Source organism: Eumetopias jubatus, unplaced genomic scaffold (assembly GCF_037043125.1).
Source record: "Eumetopias jubatus isolate StellerSeaLion01/CBP00866 unplaced genomic scaffold, mEumJub1_p1.0 scaffold_2, whole genome shotgun sequence".
Taxonomy (NCBI): domain Eukaryota; kingdom Metazoa; phylum Chordata; class Mammalia; order Carnivora; family Otariidae; genus Eumetopias; species Eumetopias jubatus.
This window is the reverse complement of record NW_028274808.1, coordinates 188,786,311-188,811,701: the sequence shown is the minus strand read 5'-3', so window position 1 is coordinate 188,811,701 and position 25,391 is coordinate 188,786,311. Positions and strand designations below refer to the sequence as shown.

Genomic DNA, 25,391 nt, shown 5'->3' with positions numbered 1-25,391 from the left:
CAAATTACTTTATCTTTACCACTACCCTAAACACCATCCCCTGTGTTCTCCCTTGTTGAATACATAGTCGTTATGCACCTCTGTAAACCAGGCCTCGAAAGCTGGTGCCTCTAGAGTAAGCTAGGTCTAAATTAAATCATGGCTCTCTTCGCAGCTCTTCCCAGACTGCCTCCCTCTTGCAGACCCCTCCACCAGCGGAGGTCCTAAGGTTTAAAATGACGGAGGCCCGCTTCCATCAGGACACCTCGGAACGCCCCCCTCAGCAGATCCGGACGTCCGCTTTCTCAGTGGAAGCCGGGCCGCTGCCCAGCCTCCAGCACACCCTCTTGCCCTTCTCGACGGATCTCCAAACGAACCCTTACGCCCGGGATCCCCTGCTCCCCTTTAGCCGGAGCAGGAATTGTTCCCCTCAGCAGATTCCCTGTTCTCACCCATGGAGGATCCTTTCTTCTTTCTCGCCCCACGCCCAGCTGCACGACCCAGGTAGGCCTAGCACCACCAGCTCCGCCCCGACAGTAGCACCACCGCTCGGCGAGCAGCCGACGCCCCCTCCCTTTACAAACGCGACTTCCCAGGGAAAACCGCGGCGCAGTTCCTAAGCGCATGCGCCCAAACTGCCGTAATTCAGGGAGGTGGATCCATCTCTTCCAGCTCTCGCGGCAGTCTCGCGGTATTTCCTTCTCCCGCGGGAGTTATTTGAACGTTCTGGCGGTAACTCCACCCTGGGTGCTCAGCTGCTGGCTGACCGGAACCCGAGGCGACTTTGTAAACTTGACCTGCGGTCCGTAGGGACCCTGCAGCCCGGAGCGGACGAGGCTCGTCCCGGCCAGGTGCCGGCGCCATGGGGGCGGAGAAGAAGCTGCTACCGGTTAAGGAGGCCTTTCAGCTGGCGCAGCAGCCGCACCAGAACCAGGCGAAGCTGGTGGTGGCGCTGAGCCGCACCTACCGCACGGTAAGCGCCGCCCCGGGCCTCGGCCGCCGCCCCTCGCCCTCCCCGGACAAGCGTCCCCCAGGGGCCGCCCGTGGCCTTCCGGACTCCAACCTTCTGAACCTTCCCGACCCAGTTCGGAGAGGTCTGGAGACCTGCCCCAGGTCGCCCGGGCACCCCCATCCCCAGCGGCCTCCGGCGCGGACCGTTAATTCTTTGTGAATTTGGAGAGCAACGTTTACGGGCACCGGGGCGACCTGGCGCCAAGTGTTGGGCCGCTGGGTGGATCCTGAACAGGGTGGCTCAGCGGTTGTTGTCCCTCAGGTCACGGCCCACGTCAGGAACGCCAAATTATTCACAGTTAAATTGAATCGAATCACCAAATAACAAATTAACCATTAGGACCCGGCTCTTCCTATTTAAGTAAATACTGTTTTGAGTAGTGCGGTGAGAATAGGACAGTGAGTTTCGGGAAAATTATCTCGAGGTCCAAGAAAAATTGTAATTCAATATATCGGGTTTAAGGATATGAGATAAGATGTGAACGTTATATCAAAAGGAAATCGCTGTGTAAGAGTAAGGCTAAATGTGGTAAAATATGAAAGCCATTGTTGATTTTGGGTTGTTTCATGAAGAAGCATATTTTTACTAAACTGGCACCAAGGCATATTGAGAATTTAAAGGGTATTAAAGTCAAAGGGATCCTTTCACTGTCAACATTCACATTTGTTTTCTTCCTTGGAGAAGTACATTTCTCTGGAGAGAAATTTGCAGTTTTTTTTTTCTTTGATAGTTTGGAAACTTACCTGGGAGTTTACTAAATAATGATTTTAGTTTGAGTTATGACTAGTACTTTAAGCAGTCTTAGGGTACTGTTGGGAAAAAGGGATTATATCAGTGCAGTTTGTGAAGGATTTCTCTTTTGTCTTTCAGATGGATGTTAAAACAGCTTTTCATGAGGAGTTTGTTCATTATCTTAAATATGCTATGGTGGTCTATAAACGTGAACCAGCAGTGGAGAGACTAATAGACTTCGCAGCCAAGTTTGTTACTTCATTTCACCAGTCAGATATGGAAGATGAAGAGGAAGAGGAAGATGGTGGCATTTTAAATTATTTGTTTACCTTTCTTTTAAAGGTATGAAAACTGGAAATTTGGGGAAGTGTTGTAGAAAACTTAATTATATTAAAAGGGCCATGGGAGTTTGTATGTTTTAGAGAATGAAATATTTAGTAACTGAGAAAATGTCTGTGGATGAGTCTGCCTTTTATAGGAAATACTAGAACTGTCATTAAGATAAAAAAATGGACTTAAAATAACTGCAGCATTTTTTAATGACCTCTCTTAGCCAGTTCTCACATCATTTTAAATGAGTTGTTTTAGAAGTAAAGTAAAAATTCCTGCAAAGAGAAGTATGCTCTTATAATTTAGCTTATACTTACTTTGGACTGTGTATATTTTAATACTTTTCGTATGCATATGGATTAAGGTAGCATTGTAGTTTCACTGCGAGTAATGAATTACTTTTGTAACTTCCTGAATTCTAAATAATTCAAATGGTATGTGATTGTAAGTAATTTTGATTTGTTCCTGTTTCAGTCTCATGAAGCAAACAGCAATGCAGTTAGATTTAGAGTGTGCCAGCTCATAAACAAGCTCTTGGGCAGTATGCCAGAAAATGCCCAGATTGATGATGATTTGTTTGATAAAATTAATGAAGCCATGCTTATTAGATTGAAAGATAAAATTCCAAATGTGAGGATACAGGCAGTTCTGGCTCTTTCACGACTTCAGGATCCCAAAGATGATGAATGTCCAGTTGTTAATGGTATGTGTAGCTTCCTAAATTCTTTTTCAGTTTCCTTGACTTCGTTAAATTCTCAGTAGAGAGGTTTTTTTTTCTCTATGTGGAATAGTATAGGTCATATATATATATATATCTCTGTGATTTTTAAAAATACTGAAGTAGCCACCACCCAACTTAAAAAAAATAGAACATCATCAGTGCCTTTGAAGCCTACCTTACGTCCCACCCCACTCTCAGAATTAACGATTATCCTGAATTTTGGGTTAATTATTCTCTTGTCTTTCTGTTTAAACAATTAGCCACATGTGTGTATCTCTAAAAAGTTTTGCCTATCGTTTTGTATGCTATATGAGTCATACTTTTCTGTGCTTTCTAATAATTATTTATAATTGTAACATTCATCCATGTTGATATATTTACTGTCTTACAGCATTCTGTCGAATGAATTGTAACACAGCTAATTATTCTAATGACAGAGTATCTGGTTTCCAGTTATTTTGCTCTGAAAAAAATGGTGGTGTTGCTATGCGCAGCTTAAATATTTTTTTTCTGGGGTCTATACCTAGGGTGGATTTGTTAGGATATGTGCACATTCAGCTTTTATTAGATAAGGTACAAGTGTTCTACAAAACAGTTTACTAATTAATACTGCTAGTAACAGTACATAAAAACATTCATTGATCCATATTCTCTCCGGTGTTAGATATTGTCAGATTTAAAAATTTTTGTTTTATCTGGTGTATGTATGATATATATCCTTTTATGCATCTTTTCATATATTTAACAGTTAATTGTATTTCTTCTATATAATGCCTACTAATGTGTTCTCATTTTTCTGTTGGTTTGTCTTATTGATTTACTGGAATTCTGTATTCTGGAAAGAAATTTTGGAGTTGTGTGAATTGTGGATTTTTTTCAACTTTAGATGGCTCTTTGTTTCACCCTCTTTGGGATATCTTCTGTTAGACAGAAATTCCTAATGTCAAAATTAATCAGTCTCTGCCTTTATGACTTGCACTTTTTTTCCTTTTCTTTTCTTCCTTTCTTTTTATTTGCACTTTCTTTTATTTAAGAAATTTTTCTCTACCTCTGGGCTCGTAAAGATGGTCATATTCCACTTTTCCATACATGCCTAGCTACATTTTGGGCACATTTTCATTTTTCTCTTTGTCCCTGTTACTAGCTTTATAATCAGTTATTTTTTTTTTTTAAGATTTTATTTATTTATTTGAGAGAGAGAGAATGAGAGATAGAGAGCACGAGAGGGAAGAGGGTCAGAGGGAGAAGCAGACTCCCCGCCGAGCAGGGAGCCCGATGCGGGACTCGATCCCGGGACTCCAGGATCATGACCTGAGCTGAAGGCAGTCGCTCAACCAACTGAGCCACCCAGGCGCCCCAGTTATTTTTTTAAATTTAATTTTATTTATTTGACAGAGAGAGACACAGCGAGAGAGGGAACACAAGCAGGGGGAGTGGGAGAGGGAGAAGCAGGCTTCCCACGGAGCAGGGAGCCCGATGTGGGACTTGATCCCAGGACCCTGGGATCATGACCTGAGCCGAAGGCAGACACATAACGACTGAGCCACCCAGGCGCCCCACTTTATAATCAGTTTTGGTAACTGATGATAGTATTTTTTGGTGTTAAATGGTACACATAATAATATTGTACAAAATAAATGTTTAATAGTCAACACATAATTATAAAGCTGGGGAAAATTTGAGAAGTAGAGGTGAATAAACATTTAAATATAGGAAATGGATTTTGTTTCAGGGAGTAAAATGAGAAGTTACTTCCTTCTTTAGGACTCATTAAAAATCAAAATAATGAGCCCTTTAAAAACCCTTATTACTTTAAAATAAACTGCCTGCTATACTAGGCTTTCTTCTAGATCTTGAAGAGTAACAAAGACATAGTCTCGGGGCGCCTGGGTGGCTCATTTGGTTAAGCGACTGCCTTTGGCTCAGGTCATGATCCTGGAGTCCTGGGATCGAGTCCCGCATTGGACTCCCTCCTTAGCAGGGAGTCTGCTTCTCCCTCTGACCCTCCCCCATCTCATGTATAAATAAATAAATAAAATCTTAAAAAAAACCAAAGACATAATCTTATTGATGGATTTTCCATGACCTTTAGGGCTCTTTGTTTTTAGTTTTAGACTTTCTGCCTAGTCTATTGACAAATTTCTTTATTTTTTAAGGGAAGTTGGCAGAAAAAAAAATCTTCCACTGAAATTAAATGTGTAAGACTAAAAATTGATTATCTTTATTATTTTAAAGATATTGTCAAATATCAAAATGTGGACTATCTTATGACTGTGGTTAAATAAATAATATTTCCTTAGTGTACTAAAAGGTATTGCTCTATTTTTAGCATATGCTACTTTGATTGAAAATGATTCAAATCCAGAAGTTAGGCGTGCAGTGTTATCATGTATTGCACCATCAGCAAAGACTTTGCCAAAAATTGTGGGGCGCACCAAAGATGTGAAAGAGGCTGTCAGAAAGCTGGCTTATCAGGTAAATAAGCCTAGTAACTTGTATAGACATATTCTTAAAATACTTCTGAAAAATATTTGGCATGTAATAATGATTTCTTCAATTTTAATGGTTTTTTATGGAAAGTATAGATAATCTAGGTATATTCTTATTACATTAAATGTGTTACCAGATATTTGTTTTGGAAATTCTGGGTTATTTTCTTAGATGAAGGAGATATTAGTTATGAAATATATAGACTATGTTGAGTTTAATGACCACCTTATTATTATTACTGTCTCTTTAAGGTTTTAGCTGAAAAGGTTCATATGAGAGCTATGTCCATTGCTCAGAGAGTAATGCTCCTTCAACAAGGTCTCAATGACAGATCAGGTAAGATAGACTTCTGTATATACAAAACATCAGTGGATTTTGGTTTAGTAGACTTAGAAGATTTAGAAAACATGTGTCCTTAATTATGGCAAGTAAGCCCGTCACTGACATAGCCTATCAAAATTTAGCTTGGTAAGCCATGTAGAAAACATTTCAAAGGGTTGAAGATCCTCGTAGTTAAAGGAGCAGTGTTTGTTTTAATTTTCCTGTGTTTTACAGTTGAAACTATATCTGAAGGCTATATAGCTAATGCATATCAGAGGTAGGGCAGGAACTCTTTTTCAACTCTCTCTTCTAAAAAAGTGCTATCTATTCCCTATGTGTATATCTTTTCTTTCTTTCTTTTTTTTGTATTTGAGAGAGAAAGAGAGAAAGCATGAGAGTGGGGGAAGGAGCCAAGGGAAAGGGAGAAGCGAACCCACCCTCCCACCCCACCCACCCTCCGCCGCCCCAGCAGGCCTGACACAGGGCTTGATCCCAGGACCCTGGGATCATGAGCTGACCTGAAGGCAGACTCTTAACTGACTGAGCCACCCAGGCGCCCTCCCCTTTGTGTATATCTTGATGAGAATGTGTGCCATACTGTGGAAACAAATTAAGAATGATCAGACTAGCATAATTTTCCTTTTTTTTCCCCTTTTTCTCTCTGTTAAAACTAGAGACTGCTTACAGGAATGATAAGGAATGATATATCTTAAATTTCCAATCCCCATGAGAAGACTAAGATAGCTTAATTTTGCTGTAGCAAGAAAACTTGAGTTTTAGAACATTGTCAGAGGACTAATGACTGGGAGGATGACTTCTTAAAAAACTAAGAATAAAGTTTGTTCAGTGATACATGCTTGTATGATTCACTACTGCAAATAACAATCGTGTAATAGATGAAGTCAGACATCAGGTGAAATAATCACTATCGTAATGTCAGGACTAACACTGAAGCCCAGTGAACCCTGAGGAGAAGGAATGCAGATATTTTTGTAGGCTGTGATAGTGGTTGGGTATTGGGTTGGGCCTTTTCCATTTTTAGTAGAAATGGCAACATAGTGACTTTTGCAATATTATTGTACCTTTTTTTTCTTCAGTATTTTTTTTTGTTGTTCTTAGTCTCTTCTCATTTTTATTATAAATACTGATTTTATGTTAACATTAATCTGATGAAAGGTATTTGATACAGACAAAATATAGGAAATGGAAGCTAGAGGGAGCCTCTGTTCACTTACATTTCAAATGACTTAACAGATGCTGTGAAACAAGCAATGCAGAAGCATCTTCTCCAAGGCTGGTTACGTTTCACTGAAGGAAATATATTAGAGTTGCTTCATCGGTTAGATGTGGAAAATTCTCCTGAAGTGGCAGTCTCTGTTCTCAATGCCTTATTTTCAGTGACTCCTCTTAATGAACTGGCAGAAATCTGTAAAAATAATGATGGCAGGTATATATTCATTGCTTGAAATGTGATACTCGTGAACTTCTGCAATTAAAATTAGTCCTTTTCTGATTACTTCAGATTGTTTCAATAGCTTTTATCTACCTCAGTTGTGTTTTCTTTACTCTGGTGGATGTCTTTTCTCATTTATCCCTCTTATGTAAGAACTCACTACCTTATCATGGACTACTTTAGCTGCATTCTCTTTTTTCCCATTTTGTTACTTTGATTTTTGCATTAGCTTACCATGGGAAGTCCAACAGCATGCTTCCCTATTGTGTGCTTGCTTGTTTGATTCTTTTTTTTTTTCTCTAAGTATTTTCAGTTGTGTGTGGGTGGATAAGTTAACGACTTTGCAATTAAAAGGATGCTGGTTATAAACCAGGTCTGCTTTTTATTTCCCATTTTTTATACTCCATTCAAATTTTTAACTTTAAGATTATTCTTTCTCTTATTCTCTCCCTTTTAAATAAAGGAAACTGATTCCAGTGGAAACATTAACTCCTGAAAATGCTTTGTATTGGCGTGTGCTTTGTGAATATGTGAAATCAAAAGGAGATGAAGGTGAAGAATTTTTGGAGCAGATTTTGCCAGAGCCCATAGTATATGCAGAGTATTTACTAAGGTAAAATTTTTTCTTTTTGTTTGGATTGTACTTTTGTTTCTGTATGTGTCAACTGTCTAGCCCCCTCCCTCAAAGTCATGCTTGATCAGGGGTCAGTTATTTGGCTAGGCAGGGATAAATAAGAATGTACATTGAGTCTTTCTGAAGAATATTCTGTGCTGGACAGAACACTGAAAGAGTAAAAAGTCAATATATTTAGGGACATTCCTTAAACTGTTAGGATGTGATTATGAACATTTCTCCATAAAGTTGATAATGATGATATGTTACTTTTTGAAACTGGTTGGCAAACCTTTTCTGAGGGTCAGATAGCAACTATTTTAGTCTGTGGACCTGTGTCGCAATGACAGCTCTGTTGTGGGTATGCAAATGCAGCCAAAGAATATATGATGAATGACTGTAACTGTTTTCTAATAAAACTTCTTTCAACTTTTATGGACACTAAAATTTTAATTTTATGTAATTTTCATCTGTATATATTTTCAAATGTATTTGTGTATACATCCATGTATAATCAGGCTTCCATTTAGTTTGCAAACTGTATGAAAACAAGCAGCAGGCTGTATCTGATGCATGGGCCATACTTTTCCAACTGACAAGGTGAACCTTTTTGGCTAGTTTAATATTAATTAAAACTGTCACCATTTGGCTTTTTGTTTTTTAAAAAGTTTTTTCAAAATATACCTTTTTCTTAATTATTCTCATTTCACTTTAAAATTACCAAGTAAAACATGAATGCAATTCTTGTCAAAATTCAAATACAGAAATATGTAGAAGAAAAATGTGGAATTTTTCTTTCATCTCCTAATTCCTCAATTCCATTTATCTTAGAGTTAACAATTTGGGATACACACTTTCAGACCTCTTTCTCTACATTTATATACACATATATTAAAATACGTAAATATTTTTAAACATAACACACTATACATATTTGGGTTTTTTTCCCCAGCTACTTATATCTGCGATCATTATATGTTGGTGCATATAAATTTATCACACTCTTAACGTATCATCCCATAGTATGATGGCAATCAATTGGCAATCATAAAATCAATTTATGATGGCAATTAATTTACTTCTCTGTTAATGGACGTTTAGCATAATTCCAGTTTTCACTGACAAAGTTGTGTTAAACCATACATTTTATGTATGTTGGGATTTTGTGGGGTTGATTTCCAGAAGTGGAATTGCTGGGCCAAAAGTTATATATATTTTGATAGATTTTGGTGTGTAGATTTTTAACTTTATGCTTTTGATGCATTTTTTAAAAAGCTTCTTCCATATAACATTTACAGTTACAATTACAGGCCTGAATTCTCTTTGTATGGAATGTAGTATTCTGCTTTTGCTTATAACGATTCCATGTAAGTTAGGAGGCAAAACTATAAGTGCATTTTAATTTGTATGCAAAATATTGAATCAAGGATAAATATCTTAAATGTGAGCCAAAATGGAAACTTACAGCCTGAGTTCATAATAACATCATAAAAAATATGTGTGAGTCTACTGTTTCAATAGTAATTATTTCAGATTTCAGTATTTAGAGTATTCGTTATAATGCTGTTTGAGCCATGTTGTAGTATGTCCAAAACGAATGAGTTTGATGCAATGCTTAATAATATGAATTAATATAAAAGTAATAAATGCTCATAGAAAATATGAGGAAATAAATATTTAAGTAACAGAGGGAGAGCCTCTCCTCAAGGATTACTTCACAGATTAACTCTTAGTTACTGAAATCAACAGGTAGGGAGCTTGGTTCCTCTGGCTTTGAGAAGTCAGGGATTCTTATATTTCCTCTGTCACTTAATCTGTGAGTTTTGAAATAGGCAACTTTAATCAGCTTTTTTTCATTTATAAAGAAGAAAACTTTAAAAATTGTATTTTAATTATTGTTGAAAAATACTTTAGAAATAGAGTGGTTTTCTTTTTGGAACAACATCACTAGATAGGATTAGCTTATTCAAGTACAGAAACAAAATTAAATGGAAAAACTACTTCCTGATAATCTCAGAGATATATTTTCAGAGATTTTGTAGCAAAAAGAGGTAGTGACTCAGAATTCTGATATGAAACAATTTCCTGTTAACTGAGGTATTCACATAAATGAAGAAAGCAGGGATATTAAATTAGGCTTGACAAATTTGAGGAAGAAAAAGAGACACCAACATAATTTTTAGAAAGTGACCTTAAGTATAAATTCTTGGAGAGAGCTTTAGAAAAAGGCTTTCTTATTCTTGAGTGGTCTCTTCATTGTAATGAATATGTTTAAAAATGGTTAAAAAGATGATTTCATGGCAATTAAAATTGGTGGGTCCATTTTGAGTTGTATTTATGCAGTTCAAGATTTGTAACCTGTTAATGAAACAACTACTCTTTGAATTTATTTTAAAAAAATACCCTCAGTCTTGATGCTATGCATTGTGCTAAAGTTAGAGTGGAAAAGTACTCAGAGGGGAGGGGAGGATTCAAAGATGAGTGAAGGTTTTTTAGCTTGTCAGAAACCAGTAACTACTAAGCTAATGATTTTGATAATTATTAGTTTCTTTCCTTTAGTTTTCTACTAGAACCCAAAGAGTGCTGATACCATTGAAAGTCCTAATCTCATGGCCAGAGATTTGTGAGCTTTTATTTACTCTTGGTTGTCATTTTAAAGACGAGTCAGTTTATTCATCAGACATAGTTCTGCAGTTTTTATAACTTGATTTTTGTTGACATTTTAAAAATGACATTTTTCATCAGGATTGTTTTTCATATTACTTTTAGCCTAAAAGCACCTAGTTGTCTAAGCTTAAACTCCTAATTCTGCCTTTAAGTAGCTTTTTTTTGATCACACAAAAAAGGGAGACCTTTTGGTAGACTGTTGAATTTTATCTAGGTGAGGTTTGTAAAAGGCTTTAATTTGGGCAGTGATAGTAAGAATAAAAGGGTAGTTGATGGTGCTTGTTTAGGAATATCCACACTAAAATAAGAACAATACAGATATTAGTAGGGCCCCTAAGCAAGGATAATACAAATTCATGAAGGTCTATTTTTCTGATTTTTTTTTTAAAAGGTCACTGTATTCATAGATTACTTGCATAATTGGTATTAATTATTACTATTCCTTTAAGCAAAAGAATAATGGTGAGTTAGGGATGATGAGTGAAGACTAGCTCTTTATGAAAAACTGAGTTTTTATTAAAGGGATCCAGGACTCTAATTGAAAATACTGGTGACATTGAAATAATGTTACCAATTTGAGAGACATAAATATGTACCTTTTGAAAATTTCCCATAAGAAATTTGAATCTTTATTGAGTATATTTTCCAAATTCTTTTTGATTCAAGCCCATAAGTTTGTTTGCAAAAGTTCATAACAATAGCATAGAGTTTATTCTTTAGGCCAAATTAGTGTAATGTATAAACCTCCATATATTTGAAGTAATATGAACTGAAAAAGACCCTTTTCTGATGTCATGGGGAGCTAATGTTTTTTTTTTTTAACAGATTTTACATTTTATTTATTTTGCTTGTTTTAGTTATATTCAGAGTATCCCAGTTGTTAAAGATGAAATGAAAAATGATTTTTCTTATATTGGAAATTTGATGTCAAAAGAGTTTATAGGTCAACAGTTGATTCTAATTATCAAGTCTTTGGATACAAGTGAAGAAGGAGGAAGGTATGTCTAAATATTAACCCTTGTCCTAATTTGCTCTTCCACTATTCTGTATTGAAATATAGTCTTGTTACGGTATGCTTAAATATATTTATATTTAACCTAGCTCTCTAAAGTGCAATAAAGAGTTTTCTTTTTCCTCTTATACATGTAATATCTAGCAGGAAATACACCCTTTCTCTCTCTATCTCTCTGTCTCTCTCTCTGTGTATACATACATATATATGTGTGTGTGTGTGTGTATACACACACACACACATATACACACATGCATATATGTAATTGACTTGAACAACACGGGGAGGGGGTAAGGGTGCTGATCCCCCATCCCCCTCTGTGGAGTCAGAAATCCACATATAACTTTTGACCTCTCAAAAACCTAATTATTAATAGCCTGTTGACTAAAAGCCTTACCAATAAGCATAAACATAAAAATTGACACAAACAGTTGATTAACATGATTTTCTTATTGTATGTATTATATTACCATATTCTTAAAATAAAGTAAGTTAGAGAAAAATGTTATTAAGAAAATTTAAGGAAGAGAAAATAAAGTACTGTATTGTATTTCTGGAATTGTGCTGTACTATATGGGCAAAAATATGCATATAGGTAGACCTGTGCAGTTTGTATCCATTTTGTTCATATATATGGAAATGCAATTTTTTCAGAATAAATCAATAAAATTGCAGATTTTGCTTAAAAATCTCTATTACAGACAGGGCTAGTAATACTGTCTAAAGATTTGATACACTTCTGATGTTTTTCATTTCATCATGTTGATTTATGACAGATTGTAGGGTCATTTATAAAAATTTTTTTTTTTCAGAACATAAATTTTTGACCTAGTCTATACATAATTTTTTTGTACCTATAGTGATAAAAAAGGACTGAGATAAATAAAATTAAGTCTGCAGAATAAATGAAATGTTGGAGATAAAATGTGTTTCTACCATCATGTTTAAGTGAAAATAGTTCTTTTTGAATGCAGGAAAGGACTACTGGCTATTTTACAGGAGATTCTTACTCTACCCACAACTCCAGTGTCCTTACTTTCTTTTCTTGTTGAGAGATTGCTCTGCATCGTTATGGATGATAATAAGAGAACACAAATTGTAAGTAATTTTCTTAATTGTTGATAAAGGTTAAAAGGTTTTGGTCAATGATATTGAGGATTGTCTTGTTTTCTTTTCAGTATTTTTTGCTTTATTTATCTTTAATTGCCTTTTGTTTTAGTCTTGTATATTAAGTTTTTAGACTTCTTAAAACTAAATCTCTCTCCCACACACACATTTGAAAAATCATCTCCTTCTCTTCCTATCATTCTGTTGAATTAGTTTGAAATAGAACAAGTTAGGGAAGAGGGGACACATGTGTCTTAGTCACTAGAGTGCTTGAGAGCTGGCTCAAATTAGACACACTTAGGTTCAGATTCCTTCTACTTTCTGGCTTTGTGACTTTGAGCAAGTTACTTACTTTAGCCTTTTTACTTGTCTGCAAAATGAGAATAACAATAAAATCTCCCTTGTTCAATGAAATAGTGTTCATCAAGTGCTTGGTAAATACAGAAATAAATGTTATCTATTATAATACTATTGCCAAGTATTATTTTTTCTGGGCTAGCCAAAAAGACCTGTATCAGTGCTTTTCATCAATTCATACAATCTCTGAGTTGCAAATTAATTCAGGGTTGTCTTTTCCAACCCCTTCTTATACATACTTACACATAAATCCTTTCTACAACATGTAACATTCCCAGTTAGTGGTTATCCAACATCTGCTTAAGTACCTTCATTTGGGACGTAGCTTTTTTCTGAATCAGCCAACTCTTATGTCCCAGTGGCTCTGAAAGGAAAGTCTTTAGTTATGCTGTCATTATTTATGCATTGTATACCCAAAGGAAGAATAAAAGAGTATTCTGTTTTTCTATATTTAACTCCTGTGGAGCTAAACAAGGGAGGGAATTGAGGATTATAGACAGAGAATTTTAGTTTTTGGTGCCTAAGATTAGATACTATATTCATTTTTCTTTGTTTTTCAAGCATTATATGAGAGAATTTATCTTCAATGTCATGTGCCTGTTTACCTTCTCATAATCTTAGAGTTTTTAGTCAGATATTTGTTTGGTCATTTCTTTCCCCAAAATTGTCTAGCAAGTAGAATGTGTGCTGCTTTACTCTGTTTTGCTCTATTTTTAAAGAGATTGTGGATACTATTTGGAGTTCTGTGTAGCAGTTTGATTTCGTTTTATGATATAGAACATATATTAAAGCATGTACTTTGAATTGTAACTTACCAGGTTACAGAAATTATCTCAGAGATTCGGGCGCCCATTGTTACTGTTGGTGCTGGTGATCCAGCTGATGCAAGAAAGAAAGAACTCAAGGTAAATTTCTTCTAAATTAAATAAATGCTTGAGTATAATGTAGCTGGGCAAGTCTTTTGTTTCCTCTTGCTCTACATTTTCAGAATTGTTCTCACGGAGTCAAATTATTAACTGTTAAACTATAAGAGTATCTAAAATGTTACCAGATTATGCAGTCTGAAAGATTTGCCCTTCTTTGGATCAGGAAGACTACGACTTTTTTGTATATGGCTGACTCTGCTTAACTTCTGGGTTGTCATGATAAATATTACTCTTTAGTTTGCTATAGATGTTCATAATAATAGTTTTTGTTAAAGCAATTTATATCTTTTCTTAGATGGCAGAAATAAAAGTTAAACTTATTGAGGCAAAAGAAGCTTTGGAAAATTGCATTAATTTACAGGATTTTAATCAAGCATCGGAATTAAAAGAAGAAATAAAAGCATTAGAAGATGCCAAAGTAAACCTATTGAAAGAGACAGAGCAACTTGAAATCAAAGAAGTCCATATAGAGAAGGTATAGATTACTGTATCATACTAAATTTCAGCTGTTATTAATCATCTCAACTATACTTTATTTTCTTTCTTAGAAAGCTGCCAGAATATATTTATTTGGAGGGCTTTTTAGCAGTATCATGAATTAACATGAAAATAATTTTTTCTCTTGTTTCTTTTTATCTTAAAGGCCTCAATTAGCTTTAATTATTATAACTAGGACTTTATTTGCTCCCTTGTCATGCTAATCTCTGTAGTCTATATAGTCTTTCTTCCTTTCTGAGGAAACTTACCTTCTAGTGTTTTCCTTGTGTGTGTGTGAGAGAGAGAGAGAGAGATTGAGCAAGAGAGTGTATGTGTTCTGAATGTTTTGGAAGAGGAATATGCATCTATCTATCCATCTTTTTCTTTGTGGAAGACTCCTGACTTTTCTGAGCCAGGAAAGGTATTTCTATAACTATACCATTATACATGTGAATTTTTAAAGCTTAACTACACTTTTGTTTTTAGAAAAAGCTAAGTAATTTTGTTATTTTAAATGAAATACTAAGCATTTTATCTAGTAACACTTAAAGCTGAGTTTCAGCATTCATTTTTTTTTTAAACTTCATTGTGTTTGATAAACGTCATATTTTATCATAAGATAGAATGGCATCAGTATAATATTTGATGTTAACTTTCAGGGGGTCTTTTAAAATTTTGCCTTTTGTAGTAAACATCATTATTATTTTACTTCAGTTTAGAAAGTGCTGATTGGAGTATGCTCATAAGTAAAATACTGAATAGGGAAGAGTTTACTATACAGGAGCATTTTGTAAGTTGTGCTATGTCCTTGCACTCTCTAGCCATAGACATCCCTGCTCAAACACTCCACTTTTGAGTGTGCCTGAATTTTATTTTCCTAGCTAGTACCTTATTTTGTTTGACAAAGTCTATGGATTATTATAGGTTCTTTCATTTGAGGAGCAGATTTAAAGTGAAAAATGAAAATATAAACTGAAAAACAATATAAACTCCAGGTCTGAATTGGAAAAATATGAACAAATATGTTCTATCATGATTAATATCATCTGTTTAACTTGATTTCCTTTGATTTTTTGTGTGTTCATTTGTCCTATTTAAGGGTTATAAATTTATTATAGTATAATTTACAGCATGGCATAATAGATAGTATAGGCGGGGAAGTTATAGGAGTTGAATGGAGAGGCATCTAACCCAGGTAGGCTGTTGTTGGCTTCTCCAGGGGAAGAAATGTTTTCACTTGACATTTGAGTAAAAATAATAATGTAAGCTAACATTTACAGGATGCTTCTTCTGTGGCAGTCACTGCTTCAGGCACTTCACAAGTGTTTGATTCTCACTATAACCTCATGAGGTGGTGCTATTTTCATTTTATAGAGGAAAAATAACTTGCCCAAAGTCACACAGATAGTAAATTGTAGAGGCAGGATTCAAATCCAGGCAAGTCAGGCAAGTGGCTTTAGATTTGTGCCTTTAATGCACTCTGTTGTCTCTCCCTGATGAATTGTTAAAGGAATGCAGGCAGATGGAAAGGCATGTGTGAAGGCCCAGAAGTTAAAGAGTACCTGCTGTGTTTGAAAACTTCAGGTCCACATGACTAGAGAATTGAGGGGGGAGAGGTAAGAGATAAATCTAGTGGAAAAATTAATGGCCAGGTCTTGTAAGGCCTTGTATAAGCAATATTGAAAACTTTCTGCCTTAGCCAAGGATCATGGTGAACCACTAAAGGTTTTAAGTGGTAGGATGAGATTTATATCTTCGTCAGAAAATGGGTTGCAGTGTGATAAGAGCCTAGGCAGGCATAGTAGTTGAAGACTGTTATATTAATGTAGGCTTGGTATGATTATAGCCCGAACAAGATAATGATGGTGGATGTGGAAAGAAGTGATGGATTTGAGAAGTATTTAGGAATTAGTAACAGGGAGAAGAATGAGTCAAGAATGTATTGTAGGTCTTTTGGTTTGGACATTTGGGTAGATGACAGTGTTATTTATGGAAATAGCACAAGAAGAGGAGGGATTGGGGTAATGATGAATTGGTTCTCTTTTGGACATTTGAGTTTGAGAAGCCTGTGGAACATACAAGAGGAAATGTCTTATAGCAATTGTATATATGAATCTGAAACTTAAGAAATAGCTGGGTCAACTCATGTATTGTAAATGGAGTTGGATGATTGGATAAGATTGCCAGGGAGTGTGTCTAGAGACAATATGCCTTAGACAAAGCCCTGAAAAAACTAACATTTAAGGGATGGGCAGAAGATATTCTTACTAATGCAGAATATTTTGTGTTTCATTTTAGAATGATGTTGAAACACTACAGAAGTGTCTTATTTTGTGCTATGAACTGTTGAAGCAGATGTCCACCTCAACAGGTATAGGTGCCACCATGAATGGCATCATTGAATCTTTGGTATGTTTGTGGCCTTTGAGGCTTTATATTTTAGCCCACCCCTTCCTCATTTCATAAGTAATATGTTCCTTGGAGTTCCAAAGAAGAAAAAGATGACCATCTTAAACATGTGATAAATATAAGTGGTAAAAAAAAAATTATATAGTGACTACTTCATATTGTGAAGATTAAATTAAGATAATGTATATAAAAGACCTGGTATATAAGTATACTTACTTCTTTAAGAAGTATGAAAAAATTATGCTAGAAAGAGATGTAGAATATCTTCATTCTTTGATAGTAAGGGGAAATACTGAAACACATCAGGAATATTTAAATACTGGAATCTTGCTATATAGAAAGACTATGAGACCGTTACATTGTGAGTCCCATGAAAGGAATTTGTTTTTCCTATATATTTAAAGGACTTTATACTTATGTAGCTCTTCAAAGGTAATTTCCATATTATTGGGCATAGGGACATAAATACTGCAATCTGTAGTAAAACAACATTGTCTGATAGCAGTGTAATGCAAACCACATGTAACTTTACATTTTCTGTAGCCACATTTAAAAATTAGAAAGAAACAGGTGAAATTAATTTTAATATATTTAACCCAATATACCCAAAATGTTTTTGTTTTTTTTTTTTAAAGATTTTATTTATTTATTTGACAGAAAGAGAGAGAGACAGCGAGAGGGAACACAAGCTAGGGGGAGTGCAAGAGGGAGAAGTAGGCTTCCCGCGGAGCAGGGACCCCAATGCGGGGTTCGATCCCAGGACCCTGGGATCATGACCTGAGCCAAAGGCAGACGCTTAACCGACTGAGCCACCCAGGCGCCCCACCCAAAATGTTTTAATGGCATCATTTACTCAATATTAAACTACTGAGATATTTTACATTCAGTTCCTCATACTAAGTCTTTTATTTTTAAGTAGGCTCCATGCACAGCATGGAGCCCAGTGTGGGGCTTGCTTGAATTCACGACCCTGAGATCAAGACCTGAGCTGAAATCAAGAGTCGGTTGCTTAACCAATTGAGCCACCCAGGTGCCCCCATCTTGATAGTCTTGATAGCACATCTCAGTCTGGTGTAATCACATTTCAAGTGTTCTGTAGTCATATGTGGTCAGTGGCTACAGAATCACGTAGTGCAACTCTAGGGTATTGTTTTTACCAGTACTACTTATCCAAAGCAAATTTTGAATGTATCCAGGCTTTTCCAGGATTCTCCCCCAATTGTTTTTACTTGGGATTAACGAGAAACAGCCAATGAATATAATCTAAAATCAAGTTCCTTGGATTGTCATGAGTTTCTAAAGTCAGTAAAGAAGACCAATTATTGTTTACAACAATGTAGAACTTCTGATTAAAAGAAGATTTTACTAAGCCATTAGAATTTTAGCTTTATTCTTAGTGAAGCAAATGTGTTTAGTGAAAAGTAGTATTTTTAAAGTTCTGTTTGCATACTTTATGTCTAGTCCTGTTGCAAGAGAATGGTAAACTATTGTATATTACACAATTGAAGTAGTAAATATGAAGACTGTATACATGTTGGAAAAGATACACAATTTTGAGTGAAGAAAGAACACAAAATTGAATGATCATAATGATTTTAAGTATACAAAAACAATTTATGTCTAAAGATCAAAAGAAACTAGAGGGGAGTGCCTGGATGGCTCAGTTGGTTAAGTGACTGCCTTCGGCTTGGGTCATGATCCTGGAGTCCCGGGATCAAGTCCCATGTCCCTGCTGAGCAGGGAGTCTACTTCTCCCTCTGACCCTCCCCGCTCTTATGCTCTCTCTCTCTCTCTTTCATTCTCTCTCTCAAATAAATAAAAAAGAAAGAAAGAAACTAGAGGGATGTAAATGAGTAAGGGTATTTAGAGGAGTTATAATATTTTAATGAAGTTAACCATTGTTAAGTAAAAATTATAAGTTACTAATTGAACAAATATTTATTGAACATCTACTATATACTAAATGCCAGTGATAGAGTGTACATGGTATACAAAACATGTAGACTGCCCTTGTAGATCTTCTGGTCAAGTGAGAGGGACATCAATCAAATACAGGTAGAAGGTTATGCCATTGATAAGTGCTGTGAAGAAGAGCTATAATGGTCATATGTGAATTTATAATAGTGGGATTGGCTCTGTTCAGGGAAGATGACCTTGATCTGATTTTTGAATAGACATTAAGTATGTGAAAAAGGGAAGGAAGAATATTCTAGATTTGTGCTCTCTAGTACAATTGCAACCAGCCACATGTGTCTGCTAAAAACCTGTGTCTAGGGGTGCCTGGGTGGCTCAGTCAGTTAAGCATCTGCCTTCAGCGCAGGTCATGATGTCAGGGTCCTGGGATCGAGTCCCACGTCGGGCTCTCTGCTCAGCGGGGAGTCTGCTTCTCACTCTCCCTCTGTGTACTCTCTCTCAAATAAATAAAATCTTTAAAAAACAAAACCTGTGGCTATTAACAGCTAGTCCAAACTGAGATGTGCTGTAAGGGTCAAAATACATTGGGTTTTGAAGACTTAGTACAAACAACACAATGTAGATTATCTCAATTTTTTTAATACTGATTACATGTTGTAATGTTAATATTTTGGTTATATTGGGTATAATAAAATACACTAAAATGAGCTTCACATGTTCTTTTAAATTTTCTAGAAAATTTAAAATGACCTATGATTTAACATTATATTTCTGTTGAATAGCACTGAATGGAAGGCATCAAAATCAGACCATTGTATAAGCAAAGAGCAAGGGGTAGCATAATGTAGGATGGTACTAAGAGAGACTACACAATGAGATACAGTCATGTAAGGGAGTTTTATCTTTGTCCTGTGAGCACCAGGAAGCTATTAAGTCACTTTTAGCAGGTGGAAGGGGAGGTGTCTTGTGATCAGACTGTATTTCACTCTGGCTACATTGTTCTGTTTTAGCAATTTAATATTTACCTTTTTTTTTAACTGAAAATTGTTAGACAATATGGATAAGAAGTAGATCTGTGATATCATACAGAAATTATCTATTTCACCATGTTTTTAATATACTGTTATGAATTTCTTGTCCTGGTCAAAATTATTTTAATTAAATTTATTTAATTTAGATTCTTCCTGGAATAGTAAGTGTTCATCCTGTAATAAGAAATCTGGCTGTTTTATGCTTGGGATGCTGTGCACTACAGAATCAGGATTTTGCAAGTAAACACTTCGTATTACTGTTGCAGGTAGGATTTATCCTATGACAAAATCTTGGTTGTATTTCCTGAAATAAGTACTCAGAATCTGTGGTGATAATTTGAGTGCTCTGAATTTAATTTATTCCAGAGCTTATTAATGATGATGACTGTTATGGATGACTTTTAGGGACTGGATGATTTTTATCTTTAGATTTCTTTCTTGTTAAAGTAGAAAAAAGATGAAATGTCAATTATTTAAGATATTTTTTAAAAATTAAACATATAGCATATTCTGTGCCCAGCATTATTCTAGGCTTGGAAAATAATAAGATAGGTAATGAAAAAACCAAGATAAAAGTTGCTGTCCTAATGGAGCTTACATTTTAGAAGGGGAAACACAATGAAAAATAAACAATACATAGTGTGTTGGGTTGAAAAAAGCAAAGAAGAGGAGAAAGGAGTGGAAATAGGGAGAAGGATCTGTTCCTTAGAGAAAGACCTCAATAATAAGTTGAAATTTGGGCCAATACCAGAGGAAAGTAGGAGAATGAACAATGTAGATATCTGGGTAAGATGTTTCTGAGGAGAGGGAAGAACAGGGGAAGGGGCCCTGAAGTAGGACTTTGTTTCACATGTTCAAGGAGCAGGGTAACTATGGCTAGGGCAAATTGAGCAAAGAGGAAAATAGTAGGAGAAAGGATTTGCAGGCAACAGGATGTCCATATTTTCTAGGGACTTAAGAGACTTCACTGTGAATGAAATGGGAAAGAACTAGAGGATTTTGAGTAGAAGATTATTATGATCTGACTGGGGTATAATGTTGATGTAGACCAGGGTTGACAAAACCTTCTCTGTAAAGGGCTAGAGAGTAAATATTTTTGACTTTGCAGGCCATATGGTGTGTCTTCAGTAATATTCTGCGGTGCAAGTGTGAAAACACCCAAGACAATATGTAAATGAATTAGTGTGGTACTAGTTTAGTAAAAATCTATTTAGGGACAGTAAAATTTAAATTTCATATAATTTTCACATGTAATGAAATCGTTTTTTTTTAAACCATTTAAAGATGTGTAACTCTTCTTAACTTGAAGGCTATGCAAAAAACAGGCAGCAGACTGGATTTGGCCCCTTAACCATAGTTTGCAGGTCCCTAATATTAACCGTAGGGATACAAGTATGGAAGCAGAGATACTCGTAAGGAAGGTATGCAATAATGCAGGAAAGAGATGATGATGATTTGGACCAGTATTCAAGTGGTTATTGGGGTTGTGAGAAGGGGTGGTAATCTAAGTTTGGAAGATGACATCTTTAGAATTTGATGATGAATCTGATGTAACATGTGAGAGAAAGAAATTGAAGATAGCTAAGAATTTTAACCCAAATAATTTGAAAGATAAACTTGCCCTTTCCTGTGATGGGGAAAACAGAGGAACAGGTTGTATGGCAGGTGGATGAGATAAGGAGTTCAATTTTGGGCATGGTAAATTTGAAGTTTGAGTTCCAAGTGGATATATCAAATAGGCATTGGTATGTGAGTTTGGAGATAGGAGGGAAGTGCAAGTTGGAGAGATTAATTCTAAGTCTTTATAATAGTATCCAGTACTTAGAGATTGGGTGTTATGTGAGGGATGAGTGTAGATTGAGTAGAGATCTTGACTTTGTAGTTCCTTAGGGCTTAGGCCACATTTAAAGGAAGGGGAGATAAAGAGAACCAGTAAAGGCTAAGGTGAAGTAGACAGTAAGGGGAGAGTGTGATGTCATTCCTAGAAGGCAAGTGAAGATGATATTTTTCAGGGGCTAGCATCACCCGACTGTCCAGTGCTGTTGACAGGTTGATAAGGATTTATAATTGACCATTTGGGGCAAATAAGGAAGTGTTTGGTGACTTTCATGAGGATAGCTTATGTGGAGGGCAAAGCTTTATTGGAGTGGGCTGAAGAGAGAATTATGAGAGAGGAATTGGAGATAGCCAGTGTAGACTACTCTTTCAAGATTTTATTTTTGTTAGGAGAAATAGAAATGGGGAGGTAGCAAGAGAAGGGTTTGGAATAAAAAGAAGAGCTTTTTGGTTTTGTTTTAGATTTTTTTTTTAAGATAAAGACGATTACACCATGTTTGTAATAAATACTAAGGACAATGGCTCTGTTGAAAGGAAAAAACTGATAATACAGGAAGAGAAGGCACTTGCTAGAATGCTACTGAATAGACAAAAGATGAAATCTAGTGTACCAGTGGAATGTATTTGATCTTTTAACTTCTTTGGACATCTATCTTTTAACATTTGGGCCTGGCTTAACTTCAAAAATATACCTCCCTCCACTTCTCCATATGAAAAGACAATGTGACTCACGTAGCATCTGGTGTTGCCAAATGTAACGGTATAAAAAAGCTGCAAGTGCAAATTGCTTGCCAGCAGGTAAATGGGAGTGCCTTGTGTGCTCAATTTGAAAATAACATGTGACAACACACATCATCATTTTCACGAAAAGATTATTTTAAAAGACCGAACTCTGGGGTGCCTGGTGGCTCAGTCGGTTAAGCATCCAACTCTTTATTTTGGCTCAGGACATGATCTCTTAGCATTCTGAAATCTGCCAGTGTTGGGCTCCACAGGAATCTGTTGAGATTTTCTCTCTCCCACTGCTTTGCCCCCTGCTCGCACGTGCTTGCTCGCTTGCTCTCAAATAAATAAATCTTTAAAAAAAAAAAAAGACTGAATTCAAGCAATAGTAGAGTATTCCCTCAGCATGAAACCCTTATCTTGGAGCATGCTTTAATGTTACAATCACATTACCAAGGGGAAAAAGCATACAATTAGAACTTGGGGAAGTCTTATGTTCTGGAAATGGTCAAACTGCTCATGGCTTGTATCAGAGGAAGAAAATTAAAATCATACTTACGTCAAAAGATAGTCGTTAGGAATTTCAGGGTTTTGTTTTAGTTTCCTTTTTTGGAGCATTTGGCATCTCATCAACTTATTTACTGTGCAGTGATGAAATTCCTGTTGATGCTCTCTTTATATTTATCATCCTATGCTGCTGTTGTCTTAGAAAAATTTCTGTTCTTGTTAGATCCTTTTGGAAACTTGAAATGTCAGTATTATCTTTTTATTATTATTATTTTTTAAAGATTTTATTTATTTGACAGAGAGAGAGATAGCGAGAGCAGGAACACAAGCAGGGGGAGTGGGAGAGGGAGAAGCGGGCTTCCCCTGGAGCAGGGAGCCCGATGCGGGGCTTGATCCCAGGACCCTGGGATCATGACCTGAGCCGAAGGCAGACGCCTAACAACTGAGCCACCCGGGCGCCCTCAGTATTATCTTTAAAAATGATGTGAAAGTTCCTTTCTCAAAGAAACACAAATTTTGGTACTTTGTCCAGATGAATCATTTATTGGCCGTACATCTGGTTTTGCTCTAAGATGTAGAGTGAATCTGCATGTGTTATAGAGAGTCATTCTTTCTCAGTCAGTTGGCATCAGTGATTCTGTTAGTAATTAGAAAGGAAGTCTTGTTTACTATTGTGAAATTTTTTGGCTTAATGTAGGTGCCCGGAGAATAAAGTCCTGCATTTTCAAAGAGGTTTTGCTAAGAAATACTGTATATATAGTAAGCTGTCTACTTCTGTTTCCTGGCTTCCTAGAAGATGGGTCTGGAAGTGCTAGATTGATCTCTGGTCATTACTTTTAAGTGGAAGAAAAATCTTATTAGAACATTTGATAGTGAAGAATTCATTTATGTCTAGCTTAAGTAGTTTTTTTTTTTTTGTCTCTAAAAATGGGATAAAACATTCTATATACCATTAAGAATGCTGCTGAAAAATTGTGAGTTGTAGTCAGGTTAGAACTCTAATAGAGGAGATTAAAGGTAGACAGTCACATAAAATTTCTAGTATTGCAGCAAAGGAAACACCATAGAACTTTTCTAAAAGGTAATTAAGTTCACTTAGCCTTTAAAGATGAAATGTGGATTTTGATCCTTTTAATTTTTGCTGCCCATAACATCAGTAATAAGTGCTGTGGTCCTTTCAGCCAAAAGAAATCTAGTATGATTGTAATGCTTAAGCGTGTCCTGGAGCATTCTGATGTATTTAATACTAATTCATGCTCCACTTGACAGAGTGTATAGGAGCCTTGATACGTTTTATTTTTATATTTGTACTTCTCCATCATGGAAAGGAATTGTCAAAATCAAGCAGATGTGAAAGATAAATGATGTTTCTTATCAAGACCGTTCCACAATTTTACCCTCTTCCAGATCAAACCAGTCAATAGAAAAGCAGCCTCGTCGTGGAATTAAAGTTTTAAAGAATTGAAGTTTGCCCCCCTCTTTTGTAATATAAACAACTGAGATCCCTAAACTTTTTTTGAGGACTAGCTGTTAATATTTGCCTGAAAAAAATTTTTTGTGTAAATTAAAAATGTTTGTGAATATCAGGTTCAAATGCAATAAAATAAGTTATATGTAGGGGCTCCTGGGTGGCTCAGTCAGTTAAACGCCTGCCTTGATCCCAGGGTCCTGGGATCAAGTCCCTCGTCGGGCTCCTTGCTCAGAAGGGAGCCTGCTTCTCTCTCTCCCTCTGCCCCTCCCCCTGCTTGTGCTCTCACTCTCGCTTTCTCTCTCCCTTTGTCAAATAAATAAATCTATTAAAGAAAATAAGTTATATGTAAAATTTTGTCCTTTTTTTTTTAATGTTATTCTGCAGTGGGGTTTTAAGCTCTTCTCATGTCCTTAAAAAGGTTTATGATCAAAAGAAGTTAACCACTGAATAAATTCATTTGTTCATAAAGTTACTTTTAGGGCTATCATTGGAAGATTTTAAATTAAGGGAAAATAGCTATCTTTTGGGGGAGTAAGAAATCAGTTTTTTTTTAAATCAAGCCTTAGTAATAAAAATTGATTTAAGACACATACACACGTTAAAAAGGCAAGAGAGAGAAATCCTTCCTTCCTTCCTTCTTGGCTTCATGCCCAACATGGGGCTCAAACTCACAACCTCAGGATCGAGTCACATGCTCTACTGACTGAGCCAGTTAGGTGCCCCAGAAATTATTTCATTTTAAAGCCTTGCTTGAATAAATACAGTATTGAGAGCTATTGCTAACCAGTAAGGGACTGAGAAGGACAAGGAAAACCAAGTTGCTGCTAAAAGAGTAGCATGTTTAGAAATCTCATAGAATAGTCCTTACATTGCATTTGTCTTTGGGAAATTTGCAGGTCTTACCATAATAGATATGTTTTGAAATTTCTTTCAAAGTTTTGAGCTATTTTTCTCAATTCACTAACTTGACCAACTTGTGATTTTTATTCATTCTAAAGGGTAAGCCATATAGCCAAGTAGTGGATCAATGTCCAAAGTTTAAGTGCATTAAAGAATGTAATAAAGCTTTTCATAATAGAAATATTCAGCTCTTTTTCATGGCTTTGAAATTTAGTATATAGGAATTCAGTGTTCTTAACCTAGGACAGACTCATACAAACTGCTGGATTTTATAGTTTACCTCCTTTTATAAAGGAGTCCAGTTCATTGAGAACTGCATTTACTTTTAATGACATTTGAATTTATTGAACTAATAAAGAAAATTTTATCTTTAGTGAAGCTTGCTAACCTGGAAGAGTACTGA

General features: G+C 35.9%; 1 protein-coding gene across 1 annotated transcript in view; it reads left to right on the top strand.

Annotated features, from left to right (window-relative positions):
- Positions 1-696: 696 nt before the first annotated feature.
- Positions 697-25,391, top strand: part of NCAPG (non-SMC condensin I complex subunit G) — a 50,307-nt gene continuing 25,612 nt past the window's right edge. The window contains exons 1-13 of the mRNA XM_028087770.2: positions 697-952; positions 1,862-2,065; positions 2,528-2,756; positions 5,104-5,249; positions 5,516-5,600; positions 6,840-7,032; positions 7,502-7,651; positions 11,176-11,316; positions 12,305-12,428; positions 13,613-13,699; positions 14,016-14,195; positions 16,496-16,606; positions 19,698-19,817. Of these exons, the coding sequence (XP_027943571.1) occupies positions 842-952; positions 1,862-2,065; positions 2,528-2,756; positions 5,104-5,249; positions 5,516-5,600; positions 6,840-7,032; positions 7,502-7,651; positions 11,176-11,316; positions 12,305-12,428; positions 13,613-13,699; positions 14,016-14,195; positions 16,496-16,606; positions 19,698-19,817 (1,881 nt within the window). The 5' untranslated portion in view covers positions 697-841. The remainder of the gene's footprint in view (positions 953-1,861; positions 2,066-2,527; positions 2,757-5,103; positions 5,250-5,515; positions 5,601-6,839; positions 7,033-7,501; positions 7,652-11,175; positions 11,317-12,304; positions 12,429-13,612; positions 13,700-14,015; positions 14,196-16,495; positions 16,607-19,697; positions 19,818-25,391) is intronic.